The sequence below is a fragment of the Phoca vitulina genome, unplaced genomic scaffold (genome assembly GCF_004348235.1).
Source record: "Phoca vitulina isolate PV1807 unplaced genomic scaffold, GSC_HSeal_1.0 scaffold18, whole genome shotgun sequence".
In the NCBI taxonomy this organism is placed as follows: Eukaryota; Metazoa; Chordata; class Mammalia; order Carnivora; family Phocidae; genus Phoca; species Phoca vitulina.
The window spans coordinates 19,337,467-19,360,992 of NW_022589721.1; the positions used below are offsets into that span (position 1 = coordinate 19,337,467).

Consider the following 23,526-nt stretch of genomic DNA (forward strand, 5'->3'; position numbering starts at 1 on the left):
TCATTTTTTTTGGTACCATCTGAAATTGGCTTTTGGAAATTTGAATTTATATAGCATGAGAATAATGTCCCTGATGGACTAGAATTCTACAGGACTGTCTGTAAGAAATGAGTATACTAGTAACAAATATTTAACTTAAGTTCAGACTTCTGACCTATAAGAGATAATCTCAGATAAACTTAAGCTACTATCCAACATGTCCTGCCCTCCATATCCAAAGTTCCCTTTAAGAGTTAAATCCTTCCTGGGGCACCTGGGTGGCGCAGTCAGTCAAAGTGTCTGACTCTTGGTTTCTGCTCAGGTCTGATCTCAGGGTCTTGGGATCGGCCCGCACGGGGCTCTGCACTACGCGGAGTCTGCTTCAGTTTCTCTCTCCCTCTCCCTCTGCCTCCCCTCCACCCTCCTTCTCTCAAATAAACAAATCTTTAAAAAAAAAAAAAAAAAAAGGAGTTGAACCCTTCCTTATTGATACTCCTTCAACCAACTAAAATCTGGCTTCTCCCCACAGAGATCTTATAAGACTGCTTCTGACAAAGACCTCAGTCTCTTTTATGTTTTTAAATCCAACAGACCTCCTCTTTTTCCCCACAGTCTTCCTCTTACTTGCTATCTAAAGTATCAAATTATTCCCTCTTTCTTGAAATACTCTCTTCTTCACTTTTCTTCTGGGATACACTATTCTTGATATTTTTCCTATCTTTGTGAACATTCCTTCTTGGCCTACTCCTAGTTCTGGTTCTTCTTCCTCTTCCCCTCCAATAAACTTTGGTGTTTTTCATAGTTCTCTTCCTTGATCTTCTTCTCTTTCCACTCTACTTAATCTCCCTGGCCTTAGTTGCTAAATATATGGGTAGGATTCCCAAATTTGCATCTTACCCTGGAGCTCCAGGGTTCATACAGCCAGTTAACTACTGGGTATCTTTATATATTGTTATCTCACAAATACCCAACACCAAAGAAGCTAAAAATGAACGCAACTTCTCCATTCCAAAATCTGCTTGGGACTCTGCATGGCCCCTTCCATTGTAAAGAACTATCACTATCTTGTCAATGGCTCAAACCAGAAATCTGAGGATCATCTTTGGTTCACCTTTTTATTTCATAACCCTGTCATCAAATACCTATTCTATTGTTCAGTTAAATGTTTTATTATTTAACTTCTAAATAAACTCTCTTGAATATGTCTACCTCTTTCCAACCTTATTTCCACTAGCCTAGTTCAGGTCTCTATTATCTTTCTTTGATTTCTGCAAAGTTCTCCTAACTAATTGCCTCGCTTCTACCTCTAGTCTAATCCCCCTACTATCCCTTCTTTGTGCTATATGCAGAGTGATCTTTCTAAACTGCAAATACGATGGCATTATTCATGATAGTTTACCTCCACCACCCTGTGCACACACCCCTGGATCCACCTACCTCTTACTGAGTTCTAGATTTCAACTTGAATGTTATTTTCTGTAAGGTAATGTCATCCCCTCTGCATTTTCCAGCTCCCCAGTTATCCCTCCAATGCACTTCAATGCACTGTAAACCCTATCACAGCACTTAACACAATGCATTATAATTTCAAGCCAAACTATCTCCTATCTTCTCTAAAACATAAACTTCATAATTTTAAGAATCCTATCAAGTGCCTCAATAGTGTCTGGCACGTACACAGTAGGACCTCAAATTGTTAAATAAAAAAATTTTAATAAAATGTCAAGCACTAAAATGGCGAAAATTGGCATGAATTTCTCTAAAATTTTACCTGGAGGTTTTGTAACTAGTACTAGTTACTCAATCAAAAATAACATAAATGATTGCAAAGTTGTATAATTAGGTTCCACAGTTATGAAGCAAGTGGAAGACATCTCTCTGGCATTTAAGGGAGTTATACTGATTTCATAGGATTTTTTAAAAGAGGAAACTTAGTATACATTATTTTTAAATGCACTACAGAGCTGGTAGAGATCTTAGAGATCATATAATTAAAACTATGTTATAGTTATGAGAGAACAAGTCTAAAAAAAATAAGTGACTTATAAGCCCAAGGTGTTCCTTCCATTACAGAAAATGGACTAGTAGAATTAAGATATATATAAAATACAGTGTAGTGAAGCAAAAATTTCCTGCCCCCTTCTAGGTCCTTTTAGCTAGACTAAGAATCAAATTGACATGAGGCATATTAGCAGAAGAAAATAAAATTTAACTTTATTATGTATGGGGAATCCACAGAGATGTGGTGGTTCAGTTGATTAAACAGCTGTCTTTGGCTCAGGTCATGATCCCAGGGTCCTGGGATGGAGCCCCATGGCGGGCTCCCTGCTCAGCAGGGAGCCTGCTTCTCCCTCTCCCTCTGCCTGCCACTCCCCCTGCTTGTGCTCTCTCTCCCTCTCTCCCTGTCAGATAAATAAATAAAATCTTTAAAAATTAAAAAAAAAAAAAGAAATTCCAAAGACAGGCAAAATGACATATACATGTCATTCAGAACTAAGAAAAAAAGGGTAGGGGTCTGGGACTTCAAAGGGAAGGAATGCAATTTGCAAAAAGATAAAAAAGAGTAAATGTTTGGTAAACAAATGTTTGCTGGGCCACTCAGAAACAATGGGACACAGGAGACTTAGAGCCAACAAGCCTTGCCAGGTTCCTCCGTCTACAATACCTAGCTTATATCATAATGTAGTTCTCTATGGTGATAGCTCTCTTCCTGGAGCAGGTCCTCTATCTAAATTTTTTTAGGCAGCTGTGGGGGAGGTAAAGAGCCTTTCCTAAATCTGCTGGGTTTTAATTGTTTTTAACTTAAAAATAATCTTCATGCCAAAGTGGGGCAGCCTGCCCTTGGCCCCTATAACACTAACACACACACACACACACACAAATACACACACACTTCATGTTATTAAAACAAATCGTTTCTTTTATACTACATACTATAATTAATGTCCAAAATTTTCAATAAATAAGTTACAAATAAGTGTAAGGGTCAGCAAACTATGGCCTGCAGGTCAAATCCAGCCAGTTTTTTATATAGCCATTAAGCTAAAAATTATTTTACATTTTTAAATAGTTTGAAGAACAGCCCTCAACTACTATTATCAAACACGGAATGGCTATGGAAATTAGCTGTGGCCATGATAATATTTCTTAAGGAATTCAACCCAAAACAGCATTTAAATGTGAAATATTAAACAGTAGTCATTGGAAGACAACTAATGTTGTTTGAATCACAAGTAATGTTAAGCTGCTTTATATCCTTCCCTTACTGTTAAAAGTTAAAACAAGAGGCAGGATCTTCATTTCCACACAAATATGTAGCAGTTTCATTTTCCTAGCTCAAACCACAATTCCAGCAGCATTCTTCAAACCTCAATGCAAGATCTGTATTTCAAAATCCATTTAACTGTGCAATTGAGGAGCTTCTACCTACCACAAATTGGAAGGGATTAATCTACAATGTAATATGTGAAAAGACAAATATCAGGAGAAAAATCTAATAGAATTCCAAAAAATGTCTTCTAAGCAATCAATATGTTCAATTTAAAATCATAAGCTTACAGACTGATGCCAATATTTGGAGGTACCTAACCATGTGAAAAAGACATTTTCAAAGATGAAATATATAAAATCCCATTATAGATTGGCATTAACACATAATATCTACAATTAATTTTGACAATAAGGAACACTAATATTGAACCCTAATTAAGCTAAATGTTATCCTCCAAAAAGAATTCCATCTTCCTCATTAGAAGACCTGTATTTAAAAAAAAAAAATTGTACTGAAGTATTTTATTACATTTTTAATTTTGCCAATTAAAAATATCTGTGGAAATCTGTTTCCTCTCTTACACAAATACTATATAACATCCTCAATTTTGCCTTTTGGTCTACAGTACTAAAATATTTACAATCTGGCCCTTTAAAAAAAGTTTGCCAACGTCTGTTCTGTAAAGAAGCTAAATTGTTTTTTAATTTCTAAATTAAAAAGTAAAGTCTAAAAGACTAATACTGAAATTAAGACTAAGTAGTGTTTTTAGTAATTCTCTATTCAACCTATTCAAATATGTCCCCCCACCAAAGAGATGTTTCCAAGGTCACCAGTAACCTCCTTGTAAACAAATTCTATCTTACTAGCCCTCTCAGCAACATACATCATAGCAGATCATTTCCTCATTCTTGGCTTCAAAACTCTTCTGCTTTTCCTATTTCACTGGATGCCCCTCCTCAGTCTTCTTTGCTGGCTCCTACTCTTTTGACTTTGAAACTCTGGAGCTTCACAGTCTCAATCATGGGCTTTTTCCTCTTCTCTATCTAAAGGTTAGCAAACAGTTTCTGTAAAGAGACGGTCTAAATATTTTAGGCTTCGAGGGCCATTATGGTCTCTATCACAACTACTCAACTCTGCCATTCTAGCACAGAAGCAGCCATAGACAATACGTAAATGAATGAGTGTGGCTCTACTGCAATAAACTTCATTTACAAGCAGAAGCGGCAGCTAGATTTGCCTGTGGCCCGTAGTTTTCCCACCCCTGATCTAGACTCTCACCTTGGTGCCCTACTCTCCCCCATGACTCAGTAGCATCTACATACAACTGTTGACCCCCACACTTACATACGCAGTCTCAATTTCCCCTATGAATTCCAGATTTATGTGAATACACACACACACACACACACACACACACACACACACACACACACGTGTCCTTAATCTATTTTCCCCCCAGTCTTCTCCCTGGCAGTTAATAGCACCACCTTTCACTCAATTACTATAGTCAGAAACCTGAGTCATCCCTTACTATTTCCTTTCCCTTAATTACCTGTCCTTTTCTAACTCATCAGCAGTCCTATCAGTTCACTCTCAAATACACATCTTGAATCCATCTCCTTCTCTTCATCTCCATGGCCGCCTAGTCTAAGCCCTCAACATTGCTAGCCTAACCTACTGCCAACACTTTCCTAAGTGGTCTCCTAGCTTATGCATTTGCACCCTCCAGTTTGTTCTCTAAAAGCAACCAAGTACTCTTCAAATTCCATTACTTCACTCCCATGTTTCAACCCAGGAACGGCCTTCATACAGTTTACCTAGAAAGGCCCTGACTAATCTTGCTTTCTGCCTACCTGCCTATCTCATCTCATTCCGTGCTCCCCTTTGTTTTTAAGTTGCACTCATGTTTGCCTTCTGTCAATTCTGACACTGTGTCAAGTCTCTTCCTAACTCAGGATCTTGGTATTTGCTTTTCCTTCTCCTCAGAATGCTCTTCCTCCAACTCTCTGAATGACTAGCTTCTTCAATCCTTTATTTTCAGCTTAAATATCACCTACAAAAAGGCCTTCCCAGATCACCTTATCTAAAGAAAGTGTCATTCTGTTTATTCACCTAATAGCACACACTATCAACAATTATCTTGCTTATTTACTTTATTGTTCATATCTTTCCTTTCTCAAAATGGTAAACTTTATGAGAGTATTTTGCCAAATTAATTCTCTGATATACCCCCAACACCTAGTACAACGTCTATTATATGGTATATACAGTAACAAATATTTGCTAAATAAATAAATTTTCAAAGCTGGAAAGCTTTCCTATGAATAGTGTGTTACATATTTTAAAATAAAAATCCAACAACTCACTCAAAAAATTTAAGGAAAATTAAAATTAAAATTAGGAATTTATGGCGGGGGGGTGCCTGGGTGGCTCAATTGGTTGAGCATCTGCCTTCAGCTCAGGTCGTGATCCCAGGGTCCTGGGATTGAGCTCCACCTCGGGCTCTCTGTTCAGCAGGGAGCCTGCTTTTCCCTCTCCCTCTGCTGCTCCCCCTGCTTATGCTCTCTCTCTCTCTCTCTCTCGTTCTGCCGAATAAATAAAATCTTTTTTTAAAAAATAGAAATTTATGTCAGAAGTCCCAAATACTAGTTTTCTGACTCTTAAAAAATTCTCACATATAAACATTTTAAGAGGTTTATAAACTTTTTTTGCATATTGATTTTACTTTGGCTTCTCTTATTTTTAAAGTAACAATGCCATATTTGCTTTTCTATTGAATGTTATATATAGTACAAATATACAGAAGTTAGACTAAGGTATTTTAACCAGCACATGAGACTGTTTTGAGCATTTGAGGTGCTACTTTTTTTCCCCAATGTGTGTTAAAAATCCCAAGTCTGAGTACCCAGAAAGGTGCAAGAAAAAACTAAATTAAAAACTGCTCTGCCACACAGGTTGTAGGATCTTGGGCAAGCAACTCTGAGCCTCAGTTCTTAGTCTATAGAAAAAAAATAATAATTCTTTCTCTCTCTGAGAGAAATAAAATAATTACCTGAAACTTCACTTAGCTCAGTATGTCTGGCACATAGCAAATACTCCATAATTGCTAATTAATGGTAGTAAAGGTGACGTTAGCAACAGCAATAGTGGTAGTAATAGGATGTCTTCTATAAAATATAAGAACCCTTATACAATAGAAATTCAGAAGTTGTGTTACAAAATACTAGACTGTTTTTAAAATTATAAATGTTTCTAATAACACAGTGTACTAAATAATCTACCCTAAAACTCAGAAAGAAAACAGAAAATGTAAACCAAGTAAGAGCACATTCTAATTTAAATTTCCCTGAAACTGGGGTGCCTGGGTGGCTCAGTCATTAAGCGTCTGCCTTCGGCTCAGGTCATGGTCTCGGGGTCCTGGGATCGAGCCCCGCATTGGGCTCCCTGCTCCACAGGAAGCCTGCTTCTCCCTCTCCCACTCCCCCTGCTTGTGTTCCCTCTCTCGCTGTCTCTCTCTGTCAAAAAAAAAAAAAAAATTTCCCTGAAACTTTAAAAACAGTAAATGTCTCAGTTTAGTTAACTTAAACTGTGCTTAAAACAATAATTCTTTGAACAGTCATATCCAGATGTTAGCAAAAAATACTCACAAGATCTTCAGTGTAAGATCTGAGGAGTCAAAAGAACAATAACAATGTAATAAATACAATTGGTTAGCAAGAGAACAGTGGTCTAATGACCTTTAAGTGTCTGTCAGGAGTAAACCCCATTGGGAAACACAGGGGGATGAAAAAAAGAGAGAGAGAATGAAAGAGAAAGAAAAAAAATAAAAAACACTATGGAAGAGTGACAAAGAGTAGACATTAGAAACAATAACAGAGATATCAAGAAAGAGACCTCCTTTCATAGTAGAAAAGAGTTTAACACAACCACAAGGGATGAATGAGAACAGAATTGTCTGAGGGCACCAGGGAGCAGGAGGAGGGGCTTATAAGCCCCACACATTCACTACCACTATGAGTCTAAAAAACATGCCAACCAAAATGGTACAGTGTTCTGGAGGCATTTGGTGTGATAACTAGTATGTCTACAAATAGAAGTAGCCCCAAAGAAAAGTATTAAAATGTAGTATATAAAGATACTGGCATCTGGTAGAAGCTAAATTGTGCTCATTATACTTTTACTAAGGTAGAGAAAAATGCAATACGTTCAAATATGCCACTACCAACAGCCATCAAAGTAGAGCTTAAGGGAAATGACGTCTTGTTACTTGTAATGTCCTTTGCCTAGAAGAGTCTCTCATTTACCAGGTGATTTAGGATAACTAAGTTATTATATTTTAACATACAACTACTTTGTTCTCATGTGGTTGTTTTCATTAACTTAAAACAGATATAAACCTATGAGTCAAAGATAAGGCTAGAGTCCTATAAATCTACATACTAATTAATTCAGCTGAATTGAGCAAGATGCTAATAAAATCTGCACTCAGGGATTTAGTCCCTATTTGTTCCAGTTAGCTTTACACTATGATATGCCAAAGAAAACCAGACCAGAATGTGGTTATGCAAACTCATCATTAGTTTTAGAAAACCCGAAACAGAGATGCCTGGGTGGCTCAGTCATTTAAGTGTCTGCCTTTGGCTCAGGTCATGATCTTGGGGTCCTGGGATCGAGTCCCACATCAGGCTCCTTGCTTGGTGGGGAGCCTGCTTCTCCCTCTGCCTGCTGCTCCCCCTACTTGTGCGTGCACTCGCTCACTCTTTCTTTCTCTCTTTCTGATAAATAAATAAATAAATAAATAAATAAATAAATAAATAAAATCTTAAAAAAAAGAAAACCTGAAACAATCTTCACTAATAACAGTTCAATATTAGTCATCTCAACACGCAAGATCATCCATTATCTTTAGTTCTACCTAACTTTCTGGATGAGCCTATAAATTGCAGACCTATTATTTCAATTTTCCTATACACAGATTTGTTCATAAAAATCTGCTTCTCATAATTGCTATAAAAAGTAAGCACTAAGTGACTACTGAGGTGGACAACACCAAATTAATTGCTGGTGAATGAAACTGAAGCAGTGTTGAACTTTTCTGAAGCCGGATTTTCAGCGTGTAATATTTAGAACTTAGTCAAGAACTTAGAAGTGAAGAAGCAACACAATCAAGGAAACCAGTTATCATAGCACTCATTTATTTGATAGAGAAGTGAGGAATCTGATAGGGAGGATTGGTCTCTGTCTTTATCCAGAGACAAATAAATGAAAATAAAGCAGTAAGATTGAAGTACAGAGAATATACTGATAATAGCAAGTATCAATGGATGAGAGAAGAGAAGGAGATAAGGCAGAGGACTGAAGAAGACATAGCCTTATAGCATTTCATATAAAGCAACGGCTCTCCACCAGGGCAATTTGCTATACTCCTCCCCTTACCCCCAACCCAGAGTCTCCTCCAAGGAACATTTGGCAATGTCTGGAGACATGACTGGTTACACACTGAGGGTGAAGTAGGTGGGAGGGCACTATTGGCATTTAGTGGATAGAGGACAGGGATGTTGCTAAATATCCTGTGTGGAGGACTGTCCCCGCAACAAAGAATTATCCAGCCCAAAATGTCAATATTGCTAAGGTTGAGAAATCTTGATACAGAAAAAGGAGTCCTAAACATCTCAAATATAAAAGGAATCACTGTACTAGCACTCAGTACAAGAACAAATGTTCAAAAGTCTTAAACACCTAGTATGTTAATGGTATGCATTAATAGAGAAAGAGATTCTAACAGAAATGATTTTTTAACATACTGATATAAAGGAATAAACTACAATTATTAGGTATGGTTATCTACATGGAATGCTCCTAATTTCCCTTCCTTGAATCAACACTGGTCTTAGTGATTTCCTTAACCAACAGCATGCACCAGAAATGACATTCTGGGAATTCCAAGACTAGGTCATAACAAGTCTGTGGGAGGCTAAAGAATGGCCCCCAAATATGCCCATATCCTAATCCTCTAACTTGTGAATACCTTATTTTACATGGCAGAAGAGATTTTGCAGGTGTCACTAAATTAAGGATTTTGAAAGAGATTATCCTGGGTTATCCAGGTGGACCCTAAATGTAATCATGTGAGGTGGATGCAAAAAGGTAAATGAAGGAGAGGATGATGTGACAACCAAGGCGGAAATCAGAATGATGTGGCCAGGAACCAAGGACTGCTGCAAGCTGGAAGAGACAAGGAACAGATTCTCCCCCAGAGCCTCCAGAAGGACTGAGTCTTGCTGACACTTTTATTTTGGCCCCTTAAGTCTCATTCTGGACTTCAGACCTCTAGAACTCTAAGACAATAAATCTGTGTTGTTTTAAGCCACCAAATTTGTGGTAACTTGTTATAGCAGCAACAGAAAACTAATATAAAATCTTACAGCTTCTACGTAGCCCTCTTGGAACTTTTTCTCTGTGAGTCCTGACCCATCTAAGTACTAGAGTCATCTCAAGAATGTGCTAGTGAGGTCAGGTGCATTTACTCTGGTCAACCATTCCAGATGAACCCAGCTTCTGGCCACCTCCACCAAAGTACCAGACGTGTGAGTAAAAACATCTGGGACCCTGTGACCAGCACATCTGCCAGCTGAAATTTATGAGGTGACCTCCACAGGTACCACATGAAACAGTAAGAATCATCCAGCCAAGCCCTGCCTATATTCCTGATCCACAAAATCATGAAATGTAATAGAAGAGTTGTTGTTTTAAGTCACACATGACTTTGAATATCAAGGTATACATGAGTGACGATCAGAGATTGTCAAATAGTACATATCCATTTTATAATGGAAGGAAAAAATCCTATTTGTGTTAGCTATTTTTTGCTGGCAGTAATCCCTAGTAATAAGACTACTCCACTATGCCAGTAACTCTAAAATATTCAGAATTAAGTTTGTTGGAATATACTGCTATAATTAGGTTCTTTCCATATTGGTAAAATAACTGATTGTAGCAAAGCTTCATTTAACTTATGTGGGCCCAATGATACAGAAGCTCTCAGCTTAAAAAAAAAAAAAGCGCTCAGCTTATTAGAGATCTCTTATTCTTCCTGACTCAATTCACACTTCATATCCTCATCCTGGTTCTTCCTCTCCCTCTTGCTGGGTCTAGTGTGAGCTACACTTTATTCCTCTTTTACTATTTCAACCAAGGCCCTGAAATATCTGTATTCACATATCTTAATTTGGAATATGAAATGTTTTTCTTGCTCTCTTTTTATTCTCTTTGAGCAAAAGCCACAATTTTCTCCAATTCATCCCAGAAACCAATAGCTTAACTGAGTTGCTACTTTCTCACATTACCATGGGCTGAGAAAAATGAGGATACTCTTGTTAAAGAGTCCAAGATCCCTAGTGAATCAGAACTCCACGAAAAGTCTTGTCTTTAAGTATTCTCAGTATCCACTTTAATATCAGATTTTAATCTTCCAGCCTTTCATTTTGCCAAAGGCCTCTTGTTGTATATGGCAAGTTCTCAAAATGAAACATCCTACCTTAAATAAATAATCACAAAAGGTGAAAATTACAAGATTAAGTTTAGAATTATATGGTGTATCTATACAGATGTAGATAAATGGCAAAAAAAAAAGCAATTTAAAATGTACACAATTACCACTTTCACAGAGAAACAGAAAAAAATGCAAGCTGATTAAGATCTAACATTAATAGAAAAACTACTCTGTTCACCTCCATACATTTCTTATCTACTATATGTAAAAGAAATCTCATTTTAAAAATACCTAGAGTACACATTTAACAAAAATATTCCCTCAGAACCTCCCTTTTTCAAATCATATCCTTCATTGTGCCTCCCCCAAAGCCAGCTATTATCTCTCTGTGTAATTCTCCAATAAACATTAATTTTAATACTTTTCAGTAAGTGTGGAAGGTAGCCTCCAACATGGCTCCCAATGATTTCTACCTCCTGGTATTTGCACCCTGTAAGGTACCCTCCTGCTATGTACCAGGACAAAAGAAATGGACTACGGCTCTTCTAAGATTGGGTTATAACATATGTGGCTTCCAGCTTAGGCTCTCACTCTCTCCTATCACTCATTCTGGGGGAAGCCAGCTACCATGTTGAGAACACTTAGGCAGCCATGTAGAGAGGCCCACATGGCAAGAAACAAGACTTCCAGCCAACAACCATGTGAGTGAGCCTTCTTGAAAATGAACCCTCCAGCCCCAGGCTAGATCTCAGCTGATGCAGCCCCAGCTAAAAGCTTGATTCAAACGACTCTGTGAAATACCCTGAGTCAGAAACATCCTATTAAGCCTGTACAAGATTCCTAATCCCCAGAAACTGAAATAAAACATGTTTGTTTTAAGCCACTATGTTTTAGGGTAATTTGTTATACAGCAATGTATAACTAATACAATAAGCATTGCCTATTCTTCAAAAACCAAACTCATGTTTTAAAAGTAAAAAAAAATTATAAATAGAAATAGTAATTGCAAAAATTGGGAGAAAAATTTGTTTTTAAAATCTTGGCTAAAATTGAAAGGCAACTGTAATGTCAGTTTGCCAGTTCTACTTAAAAAAAAATGAGCCAACAAAGTACTATCAGGAAAATATGGACTGTTTGTGGAAGAACAGAGATCAGATTGAGTAGGTAAACTGGGAACACAACATCAACTTTTTTAAAATTGAGAAGGAAATCATTTTGTAATTTAAAAATCACAATATCCTATTTAACTACGATAAGACGTCCCACAAAGCTTGCCTTATCTATTTAGAATCTTGTCACAGCTTTACCTTGTCACAGACCAGATCACATGCCTACTGATAAACACATAAGAAAGATAAGGGCAAATGTACCAAATTTCAACTAGATTTCACAGGCATATCAAAGCATAGATTTTTTTCCTGTGATGTTTCCACATCAAATCCAAAACACTTCTTTCACTCATACAAGCACACTTTCCAAGAACACGTAAGATTTCCTATAATATGAAACAGTCCTTTTAACATAACTTATTTAATTAGAAAATGCATTTAGTACCCATACATTTAGTACATGAGTTGGGTATTTAAAAATATCCAAAAAGCAACAATAAAAGAAAAACATGGGAGCTTTTCATTTATCTGATTGGGGGGAAAAATGATTTCAGTGATCTCCTTAGGAACTGTATGTATTGATATTGAACACAACAAGGAACACGAAGACTGTACTAAAAGTTAAAGCAGCAGCATCAGTAAGTATCTTTTGAGTCAACGGGCAATAATTTAGTCATCAATACTGGCAAATATAGTTGATTTAAACTCTCAAGTTCTTTAGCTTATGAATAGGAGATAAGCATTTGACTACCACATTGTTTCCTACTATATTTTTGCCAGTTTATCTTGAATAAAGAAGACAAATTACTAACTTCTCTCTCATATAACTTACACACTTACTAAGTTTAATTGATGCTAACTGATCTCCACTGACTGAAGTTAATAGGTCCTTTCCAAAATATTTAAAACCATGTCAAGGGGCGCCTGAGTGGTTCAGTCAGTGAAGCGTCTGCCTTCAGCTCAGGTCATGATCCCAGGGTCCTGGGATAGAGGCCCGCACTGGGCTCCCTGCTCAGCGGGAAGCCTGCTTCTCCCTCTCCCACTCCCCCTGCTTGTGTTCCCTCTCTCACTGTGTCTCTCTCTGTCAAATAAATAAATAAAATCTAAAAAAAAAAAAAAAAAACCATGTCAAATTTCAAATTATCTTCAGTGGAAAATGCAGCCTCTCTACTGCAATACTCCTGCCATGTGCTAAAACAATAAGGTATGAGGTAAAATTTATCCAGTTGTATCACAGGATGTGCTTTTCAAGAACTGTCATAAAATTATATTAATAGGGCCCTGCAAACTTGTAACAATGTTAATGCAGAAGAATTTCCAAGAAATTACTTAGACAAGGCCTAATGTATGTTCAAATAGTGTTGTCCATGGAGAAAACATTTCTAAAATTAATGTTACAGCATATATGACTGGCTATATTGTTTTCCCAGGAGCACATTTTCAGAACTGAGTATTTTAAAACCACAAAGTGAGTACAAACATACTTACAAATATGATTATTGCTTCATATAACAGCATGATTACACACTTAATAACTGAACTGATTATGATGCTACATTTTTCCTTAAAAGCATTGTGCACAGACAATATCTGGAATATCCAGTACTATAAATTGGTCCACGATTCCCTGAACATAGAAAAAAAAAAGCAGTGCAAAGGCAAAGCTAAGAAAAAGTTTCCGAAGAAGCAGTATAGATAAGTCACGCTTACGTGACCTTCCTTCATTCCTGTACACAGGCCAAAGAAACACTTTCAAGTGCCTCTGGCAAATCAAATGCCACGTTCCAATCAATGTACTCTAAACTTAGGAATCTATGGGATGTTTATGTACCTATCAACTCTGGGGAGGGAGGTAAACTTTTTAAAAAATATCAAATACATCAGAATGTACTATAAAATAGCAATGTATCTTGTCTGTTTTATGTATTTTGTCGGTACTATTGTATTTAAACTGCAAAAATATTTTAAGGTGGAATTAATCACTTACTCCTTTCATCCTCTTGATTTTCTGAATTCTTAGCTTTTTCACCTGCACTCAAATTCAGACCTACAGCATTCTGCACTGGTTTTAAAAATATCCTATTTTAACATGTTAGCTTAAAAATAGCCTTGCTTTCACCGCTCCACATTACTTTAAAGCAGAAGTCTGCTTTTCATAGTAGAGCCAGATTCCCAGAAAAATACCTTCTTAATTACTTCATTCTTTCAACCTCTGGGGAAACAACAAAAACTGGAGTTTAACTTGTGCAGCGCCGAACCTACAGGGGCTTGCAAGTTATGTATCTGCTGTTGCTGGTTTGATCCATTCTTTCCATTTCCCAGGAAAATGTTTCCTTTGGCTGCTTAATTTAATACAACTACATGTGTGTGCAAACACACAGCTGAGAGCATCTCTGCCTCAGGAAGCAATACCCCTCTTTTGGACACCCATACATCTTGGTTTGATAACCTTTCAAGAAAGTTTCTTCCTGCATCTCGGGTTTGCGGCACTTTTCAAGCAGGCAAGGCATGCCACCTGCGTGGCCGCACGTTCACAAGAAAGCAGCAAGGGCTTAGGGGGACAGGAGGGTTGGGGAGGGGAGGCACACAACAAATCAAAGCACAATCGAAACAATATCGGTTGACAATCTGGGCTGAAGCTCGGCTTCTAAGGCTGGGGAGGAACCAGCCAAGCGTCGGTCCGGGCTGCTGGCACGATCCGCGCCTGTCCTACCTGCCCTGGGGACACTCAGGAGGCGCGGAAGGTCCCCCCCGCACACACACACCAATCCCCGCCGGGACGTCCCAGGCGCGAGGCCAGGCGGGCGAGGGGAGCCGGCGGCAGGGGTCCCGGGCCGAGGGGCGGGAGGCCTCCCGGGGCGCCGACGGGGTGTGGGGACTCCGGGCCCCCAGGCTCGCCCCTCACGACCCCTTACCTTGGGCGATGGCAATGGACTCGAAGCGGTGCAGCTCCTTGAGCAGGCAGCTCCTCTCGGTGGAGTGCAGGCTGTAGATGAAGTCGCGCGCGCCCTGCGCCGTGTTCAGCGCCTCTATGGGCTCCTTCTTGGGGTGGGTGCCCAGCCCTCGGAAGCCGCCGGGGGCCGCGAGCGCCAGCAGCCCCCGCCCGCAGCAGCACCAGGACGGCGGGCGGGGCGCGGCGGCGGCGGCGACCGGGCCCGGCCTCAGGCTGCGCGCTGTCCGGCTCCTCAGCAGCGGCAACAGCCGGGACATGGCGGGCTGAGGAGCTGGGACCCCCGCGGCAGTCCGGGAGGGCGATTTCTGGCAAGGCAGGGGGAAGAAGGAGGTAGGCTCAGCCGGACCCCGCCCCAATGTCCTCCTGACTGGCAGCAGAGGCGCCGGGCACCATGCACTCCCCGGGCCCGCGCGTCGATCGCCTCCTTTTCTGTCCCCCTTCCCTTCCGAAAGGCCCGCGGCCGCTCCGGTCCCTCCAACGAGAAAAACTTTCTGTGAGGCTGGGGCCGGGAGAGGGCGGGTGGGCGGTGCGGGCGGGCGCCTCCCGGCAGAGGAGGGGCGGCGCGGGAGGGCGGGCGGGCGGCTAGGGTTGTCTCTGTCAGTTTGATCTTCCAGAGGGATGAGTCAGCCACGCACCGCCCTCCTTCGGCACCTCCCTCCGCTCCTGCCGGCTTTCCCACCCTCTTGCCTGCCCTCGTCGGCGCTCCGTAGGGCTCCAGCGCCCTCAAAGCGGCCGCGCTCCAGGCCACAACCGCCGCCGCTACCCCTAGCGGCTGTATAGGGGCTAACAGGGCGGGGCGAAGGGACGGGGCGGGGCCGCGCAAGCGCAGTTCGCGAGCTCCCCGGCCGTGCTCCCGGCGGACTTGGGAGCGTGCACAGGAGTCCCCACCCCCTCCGGTGCGTGATGGTGGAGGAACAGACGGCGCGTATCCCAGTGCTGGCGCCACCTTTAAGTCCAACGCAGGGAACGGGGAAAAACAGCTCTGGATTTCTTGCTCCGCGGTAGTGCCGTTACCACCGCTGCGCCCTAGCGCCAGGCCTAAACCTGGAGCTTGTTCCGAGCGGTGCTCCAGCGTGCGGCGCCCCCTCGCCCGGCACGGGCCTCACCACCGCTCGGAACCTCACGGCGGCGGGGGGGGCGGGTCCTGCTCAGGCTTTTGGGGATTGAAGCGCCCACCGTGGCTTCGGCCAAGCACTCCGGTCTTTGAGGCACCTGCCCTGGGAGCTTCAAAGGGAGGGCGAGGCCAGGGGTTTGAGACTGAGGCCTTGACACCGAAAATCCGCTTCCTCGTTCTGATGCCAGCAGCTTGCAGACCGTTAATGCTGGAGCAAGAATATCACAGACCTTTGCCGGCTGTTTGCCAAGGTTTGTTTTTAGTTTTTGTTTTTCTCTTTGCCAAGGCGAAAAGAATTTTGCGATTCTGCACTGTTTCCACGTGTCCAGATCCTAGACCTCTTTCAGGGCCAAGCTCGACGGTCTCCTACTCCGACCTTTCCTTTATCTCCTCCTAAGGAAGATCTCCCCTTTATCTGAACCTAATGACACTTAGGCTTCCTGCCTTAGAGAGTAGATCCACTTAGAGAGTAAATCTGCTCAAGCGCAATCAAGATCGAAATCTTACCCTTATCTTATCCGCTGCTGTACCAGCCCAAGACCTGGTATGTGGTAAATGCGCTATAATCATGTAAGTGCAATATATAAATGTGAGTCGGGGGAGGAATGTTACCGCTAAATCATTCTATTGCTCTAACTCAGCGGTTCTCAAAGTGTGGTTCCCGGACAGCAGAGCTTGTTAAGCATGAAAATTGGCCTACTCTGCTCTAGACCCCTTGAATCAGAAACTGGAGTTTGGGCCCACTCATCTGTGTTTTAACAAGCCCTCCAGTTAATACTGATGCACACAAAAGTTTGAGAACCACTGCTCTAACTTAACCATGAAAAGCATTTTTTAAAAAATTTCAAGGCAGCCTCTTTGTGTAATAATGGCAGTTAAGAATGTGCTCTGTGAGGGGTGCCTGGCTGGCTCAGTTAGAAGAGCATGTGACTCCTGATCTTGGGGTGGTGAGTTGAAGCCCCACCTTGGGTGTAGAGACTATTTAAAAAAAAAAATGTGCTCTGTGGTAAATGAAGTTGGGTGTAAAGACTTGTGTCTTTCTTGTTTTTGAAACCCTCTACATCCCCAGAGTAGAATCCTCTGCAGAGTTATTTTAGTCTCAAATTCTTCTCTCCTATATCTCTTACCCACAAGGGATTCTGACTCATTGAGCTTGGGGCAGGGCCTGGGAAGTGAGGTTTGGAAAAGCTATTCACTAAGAACCCATTCCTAACAGTCTTTAGGACACCAGTTTTGTGGGTGGACTCCAGAAACAGATGGCTGACAGTTTGACAACTGGCTCAACCATTTTCTAAGTGTGTTAGTGGTAGATTATTAGAATAGTGGTTCCAATGAATCATGGCTTATGGTATCCATTCCTTTGTGTAGACCTGTCCCACATTGACTGTGGGCTTGGCTGTGTGACCTGCTTTAGCTGATAAGTGGAACATCACAACCCTGATCTAAGTGCTTGCTCGGTGGGACTTGTTGTAATGTGTTTGCTGGATGATTTATGATTATTCAAGTCTGCTATAGAAAATAAGAATCTAAAATGTAGACATAATTTGCTTATGCGACATTAAACCTGGGATAAAAGGATACGTGTTGATCTTAGATAAAAAGGATGGAACAAATGAAAGTGCTACTTTAGATAGAAAGAGATAGACCAAGTGAACTTTAAATATTAATAAGGTAGAGATTATACTACCTCTAGACACAACTATGTCATCCCTACATTGGCCACCTACTAGTGACACGCATTACAGTCTCACTGTGGCCTCGTGTAGTCTGTACAAGAAAAGCAGATAAACCCCTAGCTACTCAGCCAGCTAATGGCCAGCTGCAAGCAGACACACTTGCTCCTTCATCTCTGACAGAACAGATATATGTTGGTTCCAGGCCCTCCTCTCTTACTTTCCTCTGTGGTCCTTAAAACCACACCATCTGCAGAGAAGACTGGCACAGCAGGGAGGTTAGGACATATGAACATTGCGTAAAACAAAATTCAGATACTGTGGTCTTCCACCTTGCTGTCCTAAGCTGGTTTATCTATCCATCTCTTTCCCCTTGCTAGGCAGCTCATTGTTAGTCTCTTATAAGATGTCAATCAGATGTCAGCTAACTGCAGCTACTGGCTGGATGCCCAAGATGGCACATTCATGTGGCTGAGGATTGAGGAGGATTGACACTAATGTGGCTGAGGATTGATGCTGGCTAGTGGCTAGCTGCATGCAGCTGGGACTGTGAACTAGTGTACCTTCATTCAGCCCCTCCAGCAAGGCAGAACTTCTCCCTTGCTGGCTGGCTTCCCTCAAAGCGGGTGTCTGAAAAGAACCAGGCCCATGGCCTTTTCTGACATAGCCTAAGAAGTCATGCAGAGGGGCACCGGTGTGTGGTAGTCGGTTAAGCATCCATCACTTGGTTTCAGCTCAGGTCTGATCTCAGGGTGGTGAGATCAAGCCCTGTGTCAGGCTCCACACTAGGTGGGGAGTCTGCTTGAGTTTCTCTCTCCCTCTGGCCCTCCCCCCTGCATGCACGTGCACGCTCTCTCTCTCAAATAAATAAATAAATCTTAAAAAAAAAAAAAAAGTCATGCAGCATCATTTCTCCTGTACTCAACTAGCTACCAGCAAGCTACTAAAGCCAGCCAAGATTCAAGAGAATTCAATGGGAACAATGCCAAAGAATTTGGGAACATGTTCTAAAGCTGCCACATAAACAGTGTGATTCAGGTGTCTTCATTTGGTTTATAAGCCCATCTGTCCTGTGACCTATGGTAGAGTCTGTGTGGTGGTGTACTTGGAGCCTGCCATTGCATCAAGGTAATTCTCCACATGACATTTGCCCTTTGGAATTCAGCTGCCATACATAGAACTCCGGAGTATCCTGCTACAAAGACCACATGGAGGAGGAGGCAACAGCCAGTAACCCCAGCTAACTACCAGGCATATGTATGGGGCCATCTTGGACCATCCAGTCCCAATCAAGACCCAGATGACAGCATTGCAAAGAGGTAAAGTCATTAGCTCTGGAGCCAGACTTCCTGGGTTTGGGTCCTCACTCCTCCATTTACTAGCTCTATAACCTTGAGCTGATAACTTAATCTTTCACGGATGCTCATCTGATGGAATAAAGGCATGTTGTTAAATTTGCTCATCTGTTAAATGGAAATAAGGCATCTGCTTTATAGGGCTATAGTGAAACTAAATGAATTAATACATGTAAAGCATTTCAAACAGTACCTAGAACATGGTGAGTGCTCGATAAGTATTAGCTCTCATTATCCAAATTCCTGTGAACCTCTCACACCTCTAGGATTATGTCTTTGGACCCTAATTTGAGAAATACCTACCTAGCTATCTGTCGTTTAATACTCATTTAATGTGTACTAATTGGATCCCTTATCCATACCTTTTCTCTGAACATTTGAATATCCTAAATCTGAGTAAATGGAGGAGATGGGGAGAGAGGAGGGCTTGGGGTCTGTGTATAGAGCTATGGAGAAATACAGGATAAGGCAGGCACATGTGGGTGGCAAGAGGAAGGTCCTGAGGAAATTGTGAGGCTGCTGAAGAGAGTGCCAGCAGGTTGGAGAAGGTTACGGAAGAGGGAGAGCAGGAGGGCCTGGATTCAGCCTAGCCTGCCCTTCACTTTTAAAGATGACAGACATCATGCCTCAGTTAATAATCACAATCTCCTCCTCATGAAAAGCTGCTGCTGAATCAACAGTCCACAGTAGATTACATCATGCAAATACCTTCCAGAGTTCCTGGCATCTCTCTTGCTGGCAGGGCACAAGGCTGTTTGCTGTGTACGTGTTCTGATATGTTATACACCCAGCTATTACTGCCCATTTTTAAATTCCTGAATGGTTGTTTTATTTAGTGGGACCTTTAATCATTTATTCTGCCCACATTTTTGTAGTTCCCTTTTGGCACTTCTCATCCCTCAGTTTCCCACCTTAGGATTCTGACCCCTGGAACTCCCTAGCACCATCAGAATTATGGCACGTGGATTGCTGCTTCACAATGAAAAGCACAAAAGGCAATTAGAAAAATTAAAGAAGACTTAAATAAACGGAGAGAAATACCAATTAAAGTTTAGAAAACACAAAGTATATGATGTCTGTTCTCTCTGAATTAATCTATAAATTCAGCACAATGTCAATCAAAATCCCAGCTGGGTTTTTGTCTATATGTGTGTACAAAATTGTTAAACTGATAGTAAAATTTACATTGAAATGCAAATGGAGGCCATACAGCATACAGAAATGGCATGGGTCCCCCCGAGTTCAAATCCTAACTCTAACTCATCTACTAACTGTATCAGTTGGACAAGTTGTTTATCATTCTAAGTCTGGTTTTGAGTTTCTTGTTATTTCTTAAAATCTACCCTAAGAATCATGAGGATGAAATGAGATAATATATGTAAAGCACATGGCATATTACCTAACATGTAGTAGGTGCTCAACAAATGATAGGCAGTATTAAAAGGCAGTAAGATTTAAAAAATAGTGTTAACAGTAAAACGGTATATCAGAGGCCCATGTAACTTTAGAGCTAAAAGAAAGAGAATCCAATTGGATCTCTATTTCCTCAACATGCCTGTATCAGTGTTTCTCAGCGTTCCAACGCCTTGCAATCTAGCTGTCCAGTTTCCAAAGGACAAAGCTGGAGATATAAATGTGGGAACCATCAGCATCCAGATATCATTTCAAGCTATAGAACTGGCCAAGTTCCCATTGGGGTAAAGACGGAGATGAGGAGAGGGTCTGGGGCTTACCTGGGACTCTTCACCCCTGAGAGACTGGAAGAGGCAGAAGAGCCAGCAGGGTAGGAGGAAAACCAGAGGACGGTGGTGTTCAGATCATTAGATGCCTAGAACAATGTTCACCTGGTGTAATACTGGTCATTATTATTCTTGGGATATTGGATGATTTTTTTTTTTTTACTCCTTTGCACTTGTATCTGTTACTTGAATTGTTTATGGTAAATGTATATAATTTGTTTTTAAAAACAAAACTTTTATTAAAGAAAGGAACTACAGAACACCTGAGAAATGCAAAATAAACCCTGAAGGGACAATCTCTCTTTCGGATCCTTTGCATTCCTCTACACCAGTCATTTAATACTACCTCTCATCATCTAATGATCTCATCTACATATTGGAAAGTGCCCGTCACAGGTCAAGAAATAGTATCTTATGGAAGCAAGGTAGAAAATATAAGGGAGGGGCTATCAGTTGGCGCACAAAACTCCTGTGCTTAATTTCATATTCCATGAAGCTCATATTTATCTGTCCTTAAGCATACCTATGGGTAACAAGACTGACTGTCCCACACCCACCATAAAAAGTGCACCTGCACACCAAATACACACATATACATGCACACACACACACACCTATTTGTCTCTTTCAGGGCAAATTTTATAACATTTTTTCCTTTCCAAGTCTCCCATCGTGTTGGAGGTTGGGGAGGAATATTGATCAAAGCAAATATAAGCAGTATGGCTTGAAATGCCTTCTTTGCAAACTTTAAACTCGAGTTCTTAGTGAGGCTTCAAATATTTAGATGCTGAAAGTACTATTTTTTGAAAAATGACTCTATCTGTGAACCCAGCAGGGAGGTCAGTGGAAGGATTGTGAATGTTCCTGTTTGTTTTGGGAAGAAAATAAGGCATTGATTCAGACTTTTCTTGAACATCTTTTCAAAGAGACTTATCAAATCATCCCCAGACTCTATCTGAATTCAACATATATTGACATCACCAAATTAGGTACTGGAAGTATGAAAATAAAAATGTACTTTGTTTAAGGCCAGATTCTCTATTTACAATTTAATATTTTCAATGCTATAAATTACTACTGTTCAACAGTATCCAATTCTCAGGGCCAGAGAGGATTATTCTTTCCTATGCCCTTGAAGCTAGGGGTAGCTGTGTGACTTGCTTTGGCCAATGAATGGAAACCTGACATATTTCACCTCCAAATACAGGTACTTAATTGCCTGTGCTCGACTAGGCAGTTCTTCCCTCTCCTAATGCGGTGAGATTCACAACATGTGCTGAAATGAAGTTCTATGAAACTGATGATGCTGGGAGTAGTGAGCCTATATAGGAGAAGAGCTGTCCTGGAGAGTTGCCCCAATCCATAGCAGACTTTGCATGACAGAGATAGATGCTTTTTTGTGTTAAGTCCATGTGATCGAGGGATTCCTTTTTATTGCAGCAAAAGCTCCAGTATCATGACTAATATAGCTCTTCTTTGGCTCTTTCTCTTACCTTTATAAAGTTGAATGCCTTCCTTCACTCCTGCTATTTTTCTAAAGGGAGGGCCTGTTTTGGCTCCAGTGTGTTTGTTTTTCCTGAGTAGGATATAGGGAGACAGGGTCCTCTTTTCCTCTTGTTTCTGAGTTTTATGTGAGTCTGGCACCACACACAGATTTGGGAGTCGACAGCATTAAGGAAGTGGTTTAAACCCATGTAAGCAGATAAAGTTGGGTATAGCAAATGTGTGACTGAAAACATAAGAGGACAGAGACTCGGGGAACAAAAACAGTTAAGGGATAAGCAGTGGAAGAAGAAATAACCAAGGAAAGAAAGTGAGATAATGTGACAAAAGGAAAAAAATCTGGCCACAGAAAACAAAGGATGATAAAGTTTCTAGAATGAGTGGTCTAGAGTTTCAAATGCAGCAGCAAAGTAAAGCAAATCAAAGACAAGGAAGTACTTATTAGAAATGGTGAGTTGAACACGTATAATTATGACCCCTTTATAGTAAAAGTGCTCTAAACTGAATGTAAATGAGTTAAAAAAAAAAAAGTCATACCCTTGTAAGCATGGAGTTAATAGGAGAAGAGGAAGAGCGGACAGCATTACAGAAATACAAGATGGAGAGCAAATGGAGGAGTGTTAATTAACCCAGTGGATCACAGAAAGGTGAAAACTAAGCTAAAATGGAGCAACCCACAAGAAGGTTAATTTGAGCAACAGTCTCAAAAAGTACTGGAATTGGAGTCACCAGGTACCTCTGAAGGTTGAGATATAACTGCACTAAAAACATGAGATCTAGGTGAAAATTTTTAAAGGCGTGTTCAGAAAGGCAGATCCCCTTCTACATCCTATATAGCTGGGAGAATGCCACTTCCTGACTCCAGCAGGAATCCAGAAGTTTACTAGTGGAGAGACACTGGGCTTAAGGGCACTAGAAACACCTGAGGGCAAGGGAGGTACAACTCAAGAGATTAAGTGAATACCACAGTCTGACTCATGGGTCCCCCTTGTCACTCTTCTGCTCTGCTTCCAGGAGAGTTTGGTAGCCATACTATTGGAGGATTCCTCTTTGAGTACCCAATAAAATAGCTCAGCCAGACCACCCGACAGTGAAACCACCAATTAACCAGCTCTGCCAGTCTGCCAATTACAGTTTCTAAACAGCTTTTTGTTGTTTCTCTCTTAAATACAAAATATGAGCCAAGAATTTAAAATCATAGGTTGGTTGAAGAAAGCCTTCAAGACAGAAAAAAAATAGCATAAAAATATATAAATAAATAGCATAAAAATACATAGATAGATAGGTAGGTAGATAGATAGATAGATAGATAGATAGGTAGATAGGTAGGTGTCTGGG

At 40.9% G+C, this 23,526-nt stretch overlaps 2 protein-coding genes across 5 annotated transcripts in view; one reads left to right on the plus strand and one right to left on the minus strand.

Moving 5' to 3' along the window:
- Nucleotides 1-15,591, minus strand: part of TMEM65 (transmembrane protein 65) — a 65,061-nt gene extending 49,470 nt beyond the window's left edge. For all 3 annotated transcript variants that reach the window (XM_032416079.1, XM_032416078.1, XM_032416077.1), the window contains exon 1: nt 14,767-15,591. In XM_032416079.1, coding sequence (XP_032271970.1) covers nt 14,767-15,061 — 295 coding nt within the window. In that variant the 5' untranslated portion in view covers nt 15,062-15,591. The remainder of the gene's footprint in view (nt 1-14,766) is intronic.
- A 78-nt stretch (nt 15,592-15,669) lies between these two features.
- Nucleotides 15,670-23,526, plus strand: part of TRMT12 (tRNA methyltransferase 12 homolog) — a 64,615-nt gene continuing 56,758 nt past the window's right edge. For both annotated transcript variants that reach the window (XM_032415732.1, XM_032415734.1), the window contains exons 1-2: nt 15,670-16,169; nt 18,757-18,910. The gene's annotated coding sequence lies outside the window, so the exon portion shown is untranslated. The remainder of the gene's footprint in view (nt 16,170-18,756; nt 18,911-23,526) is intronic.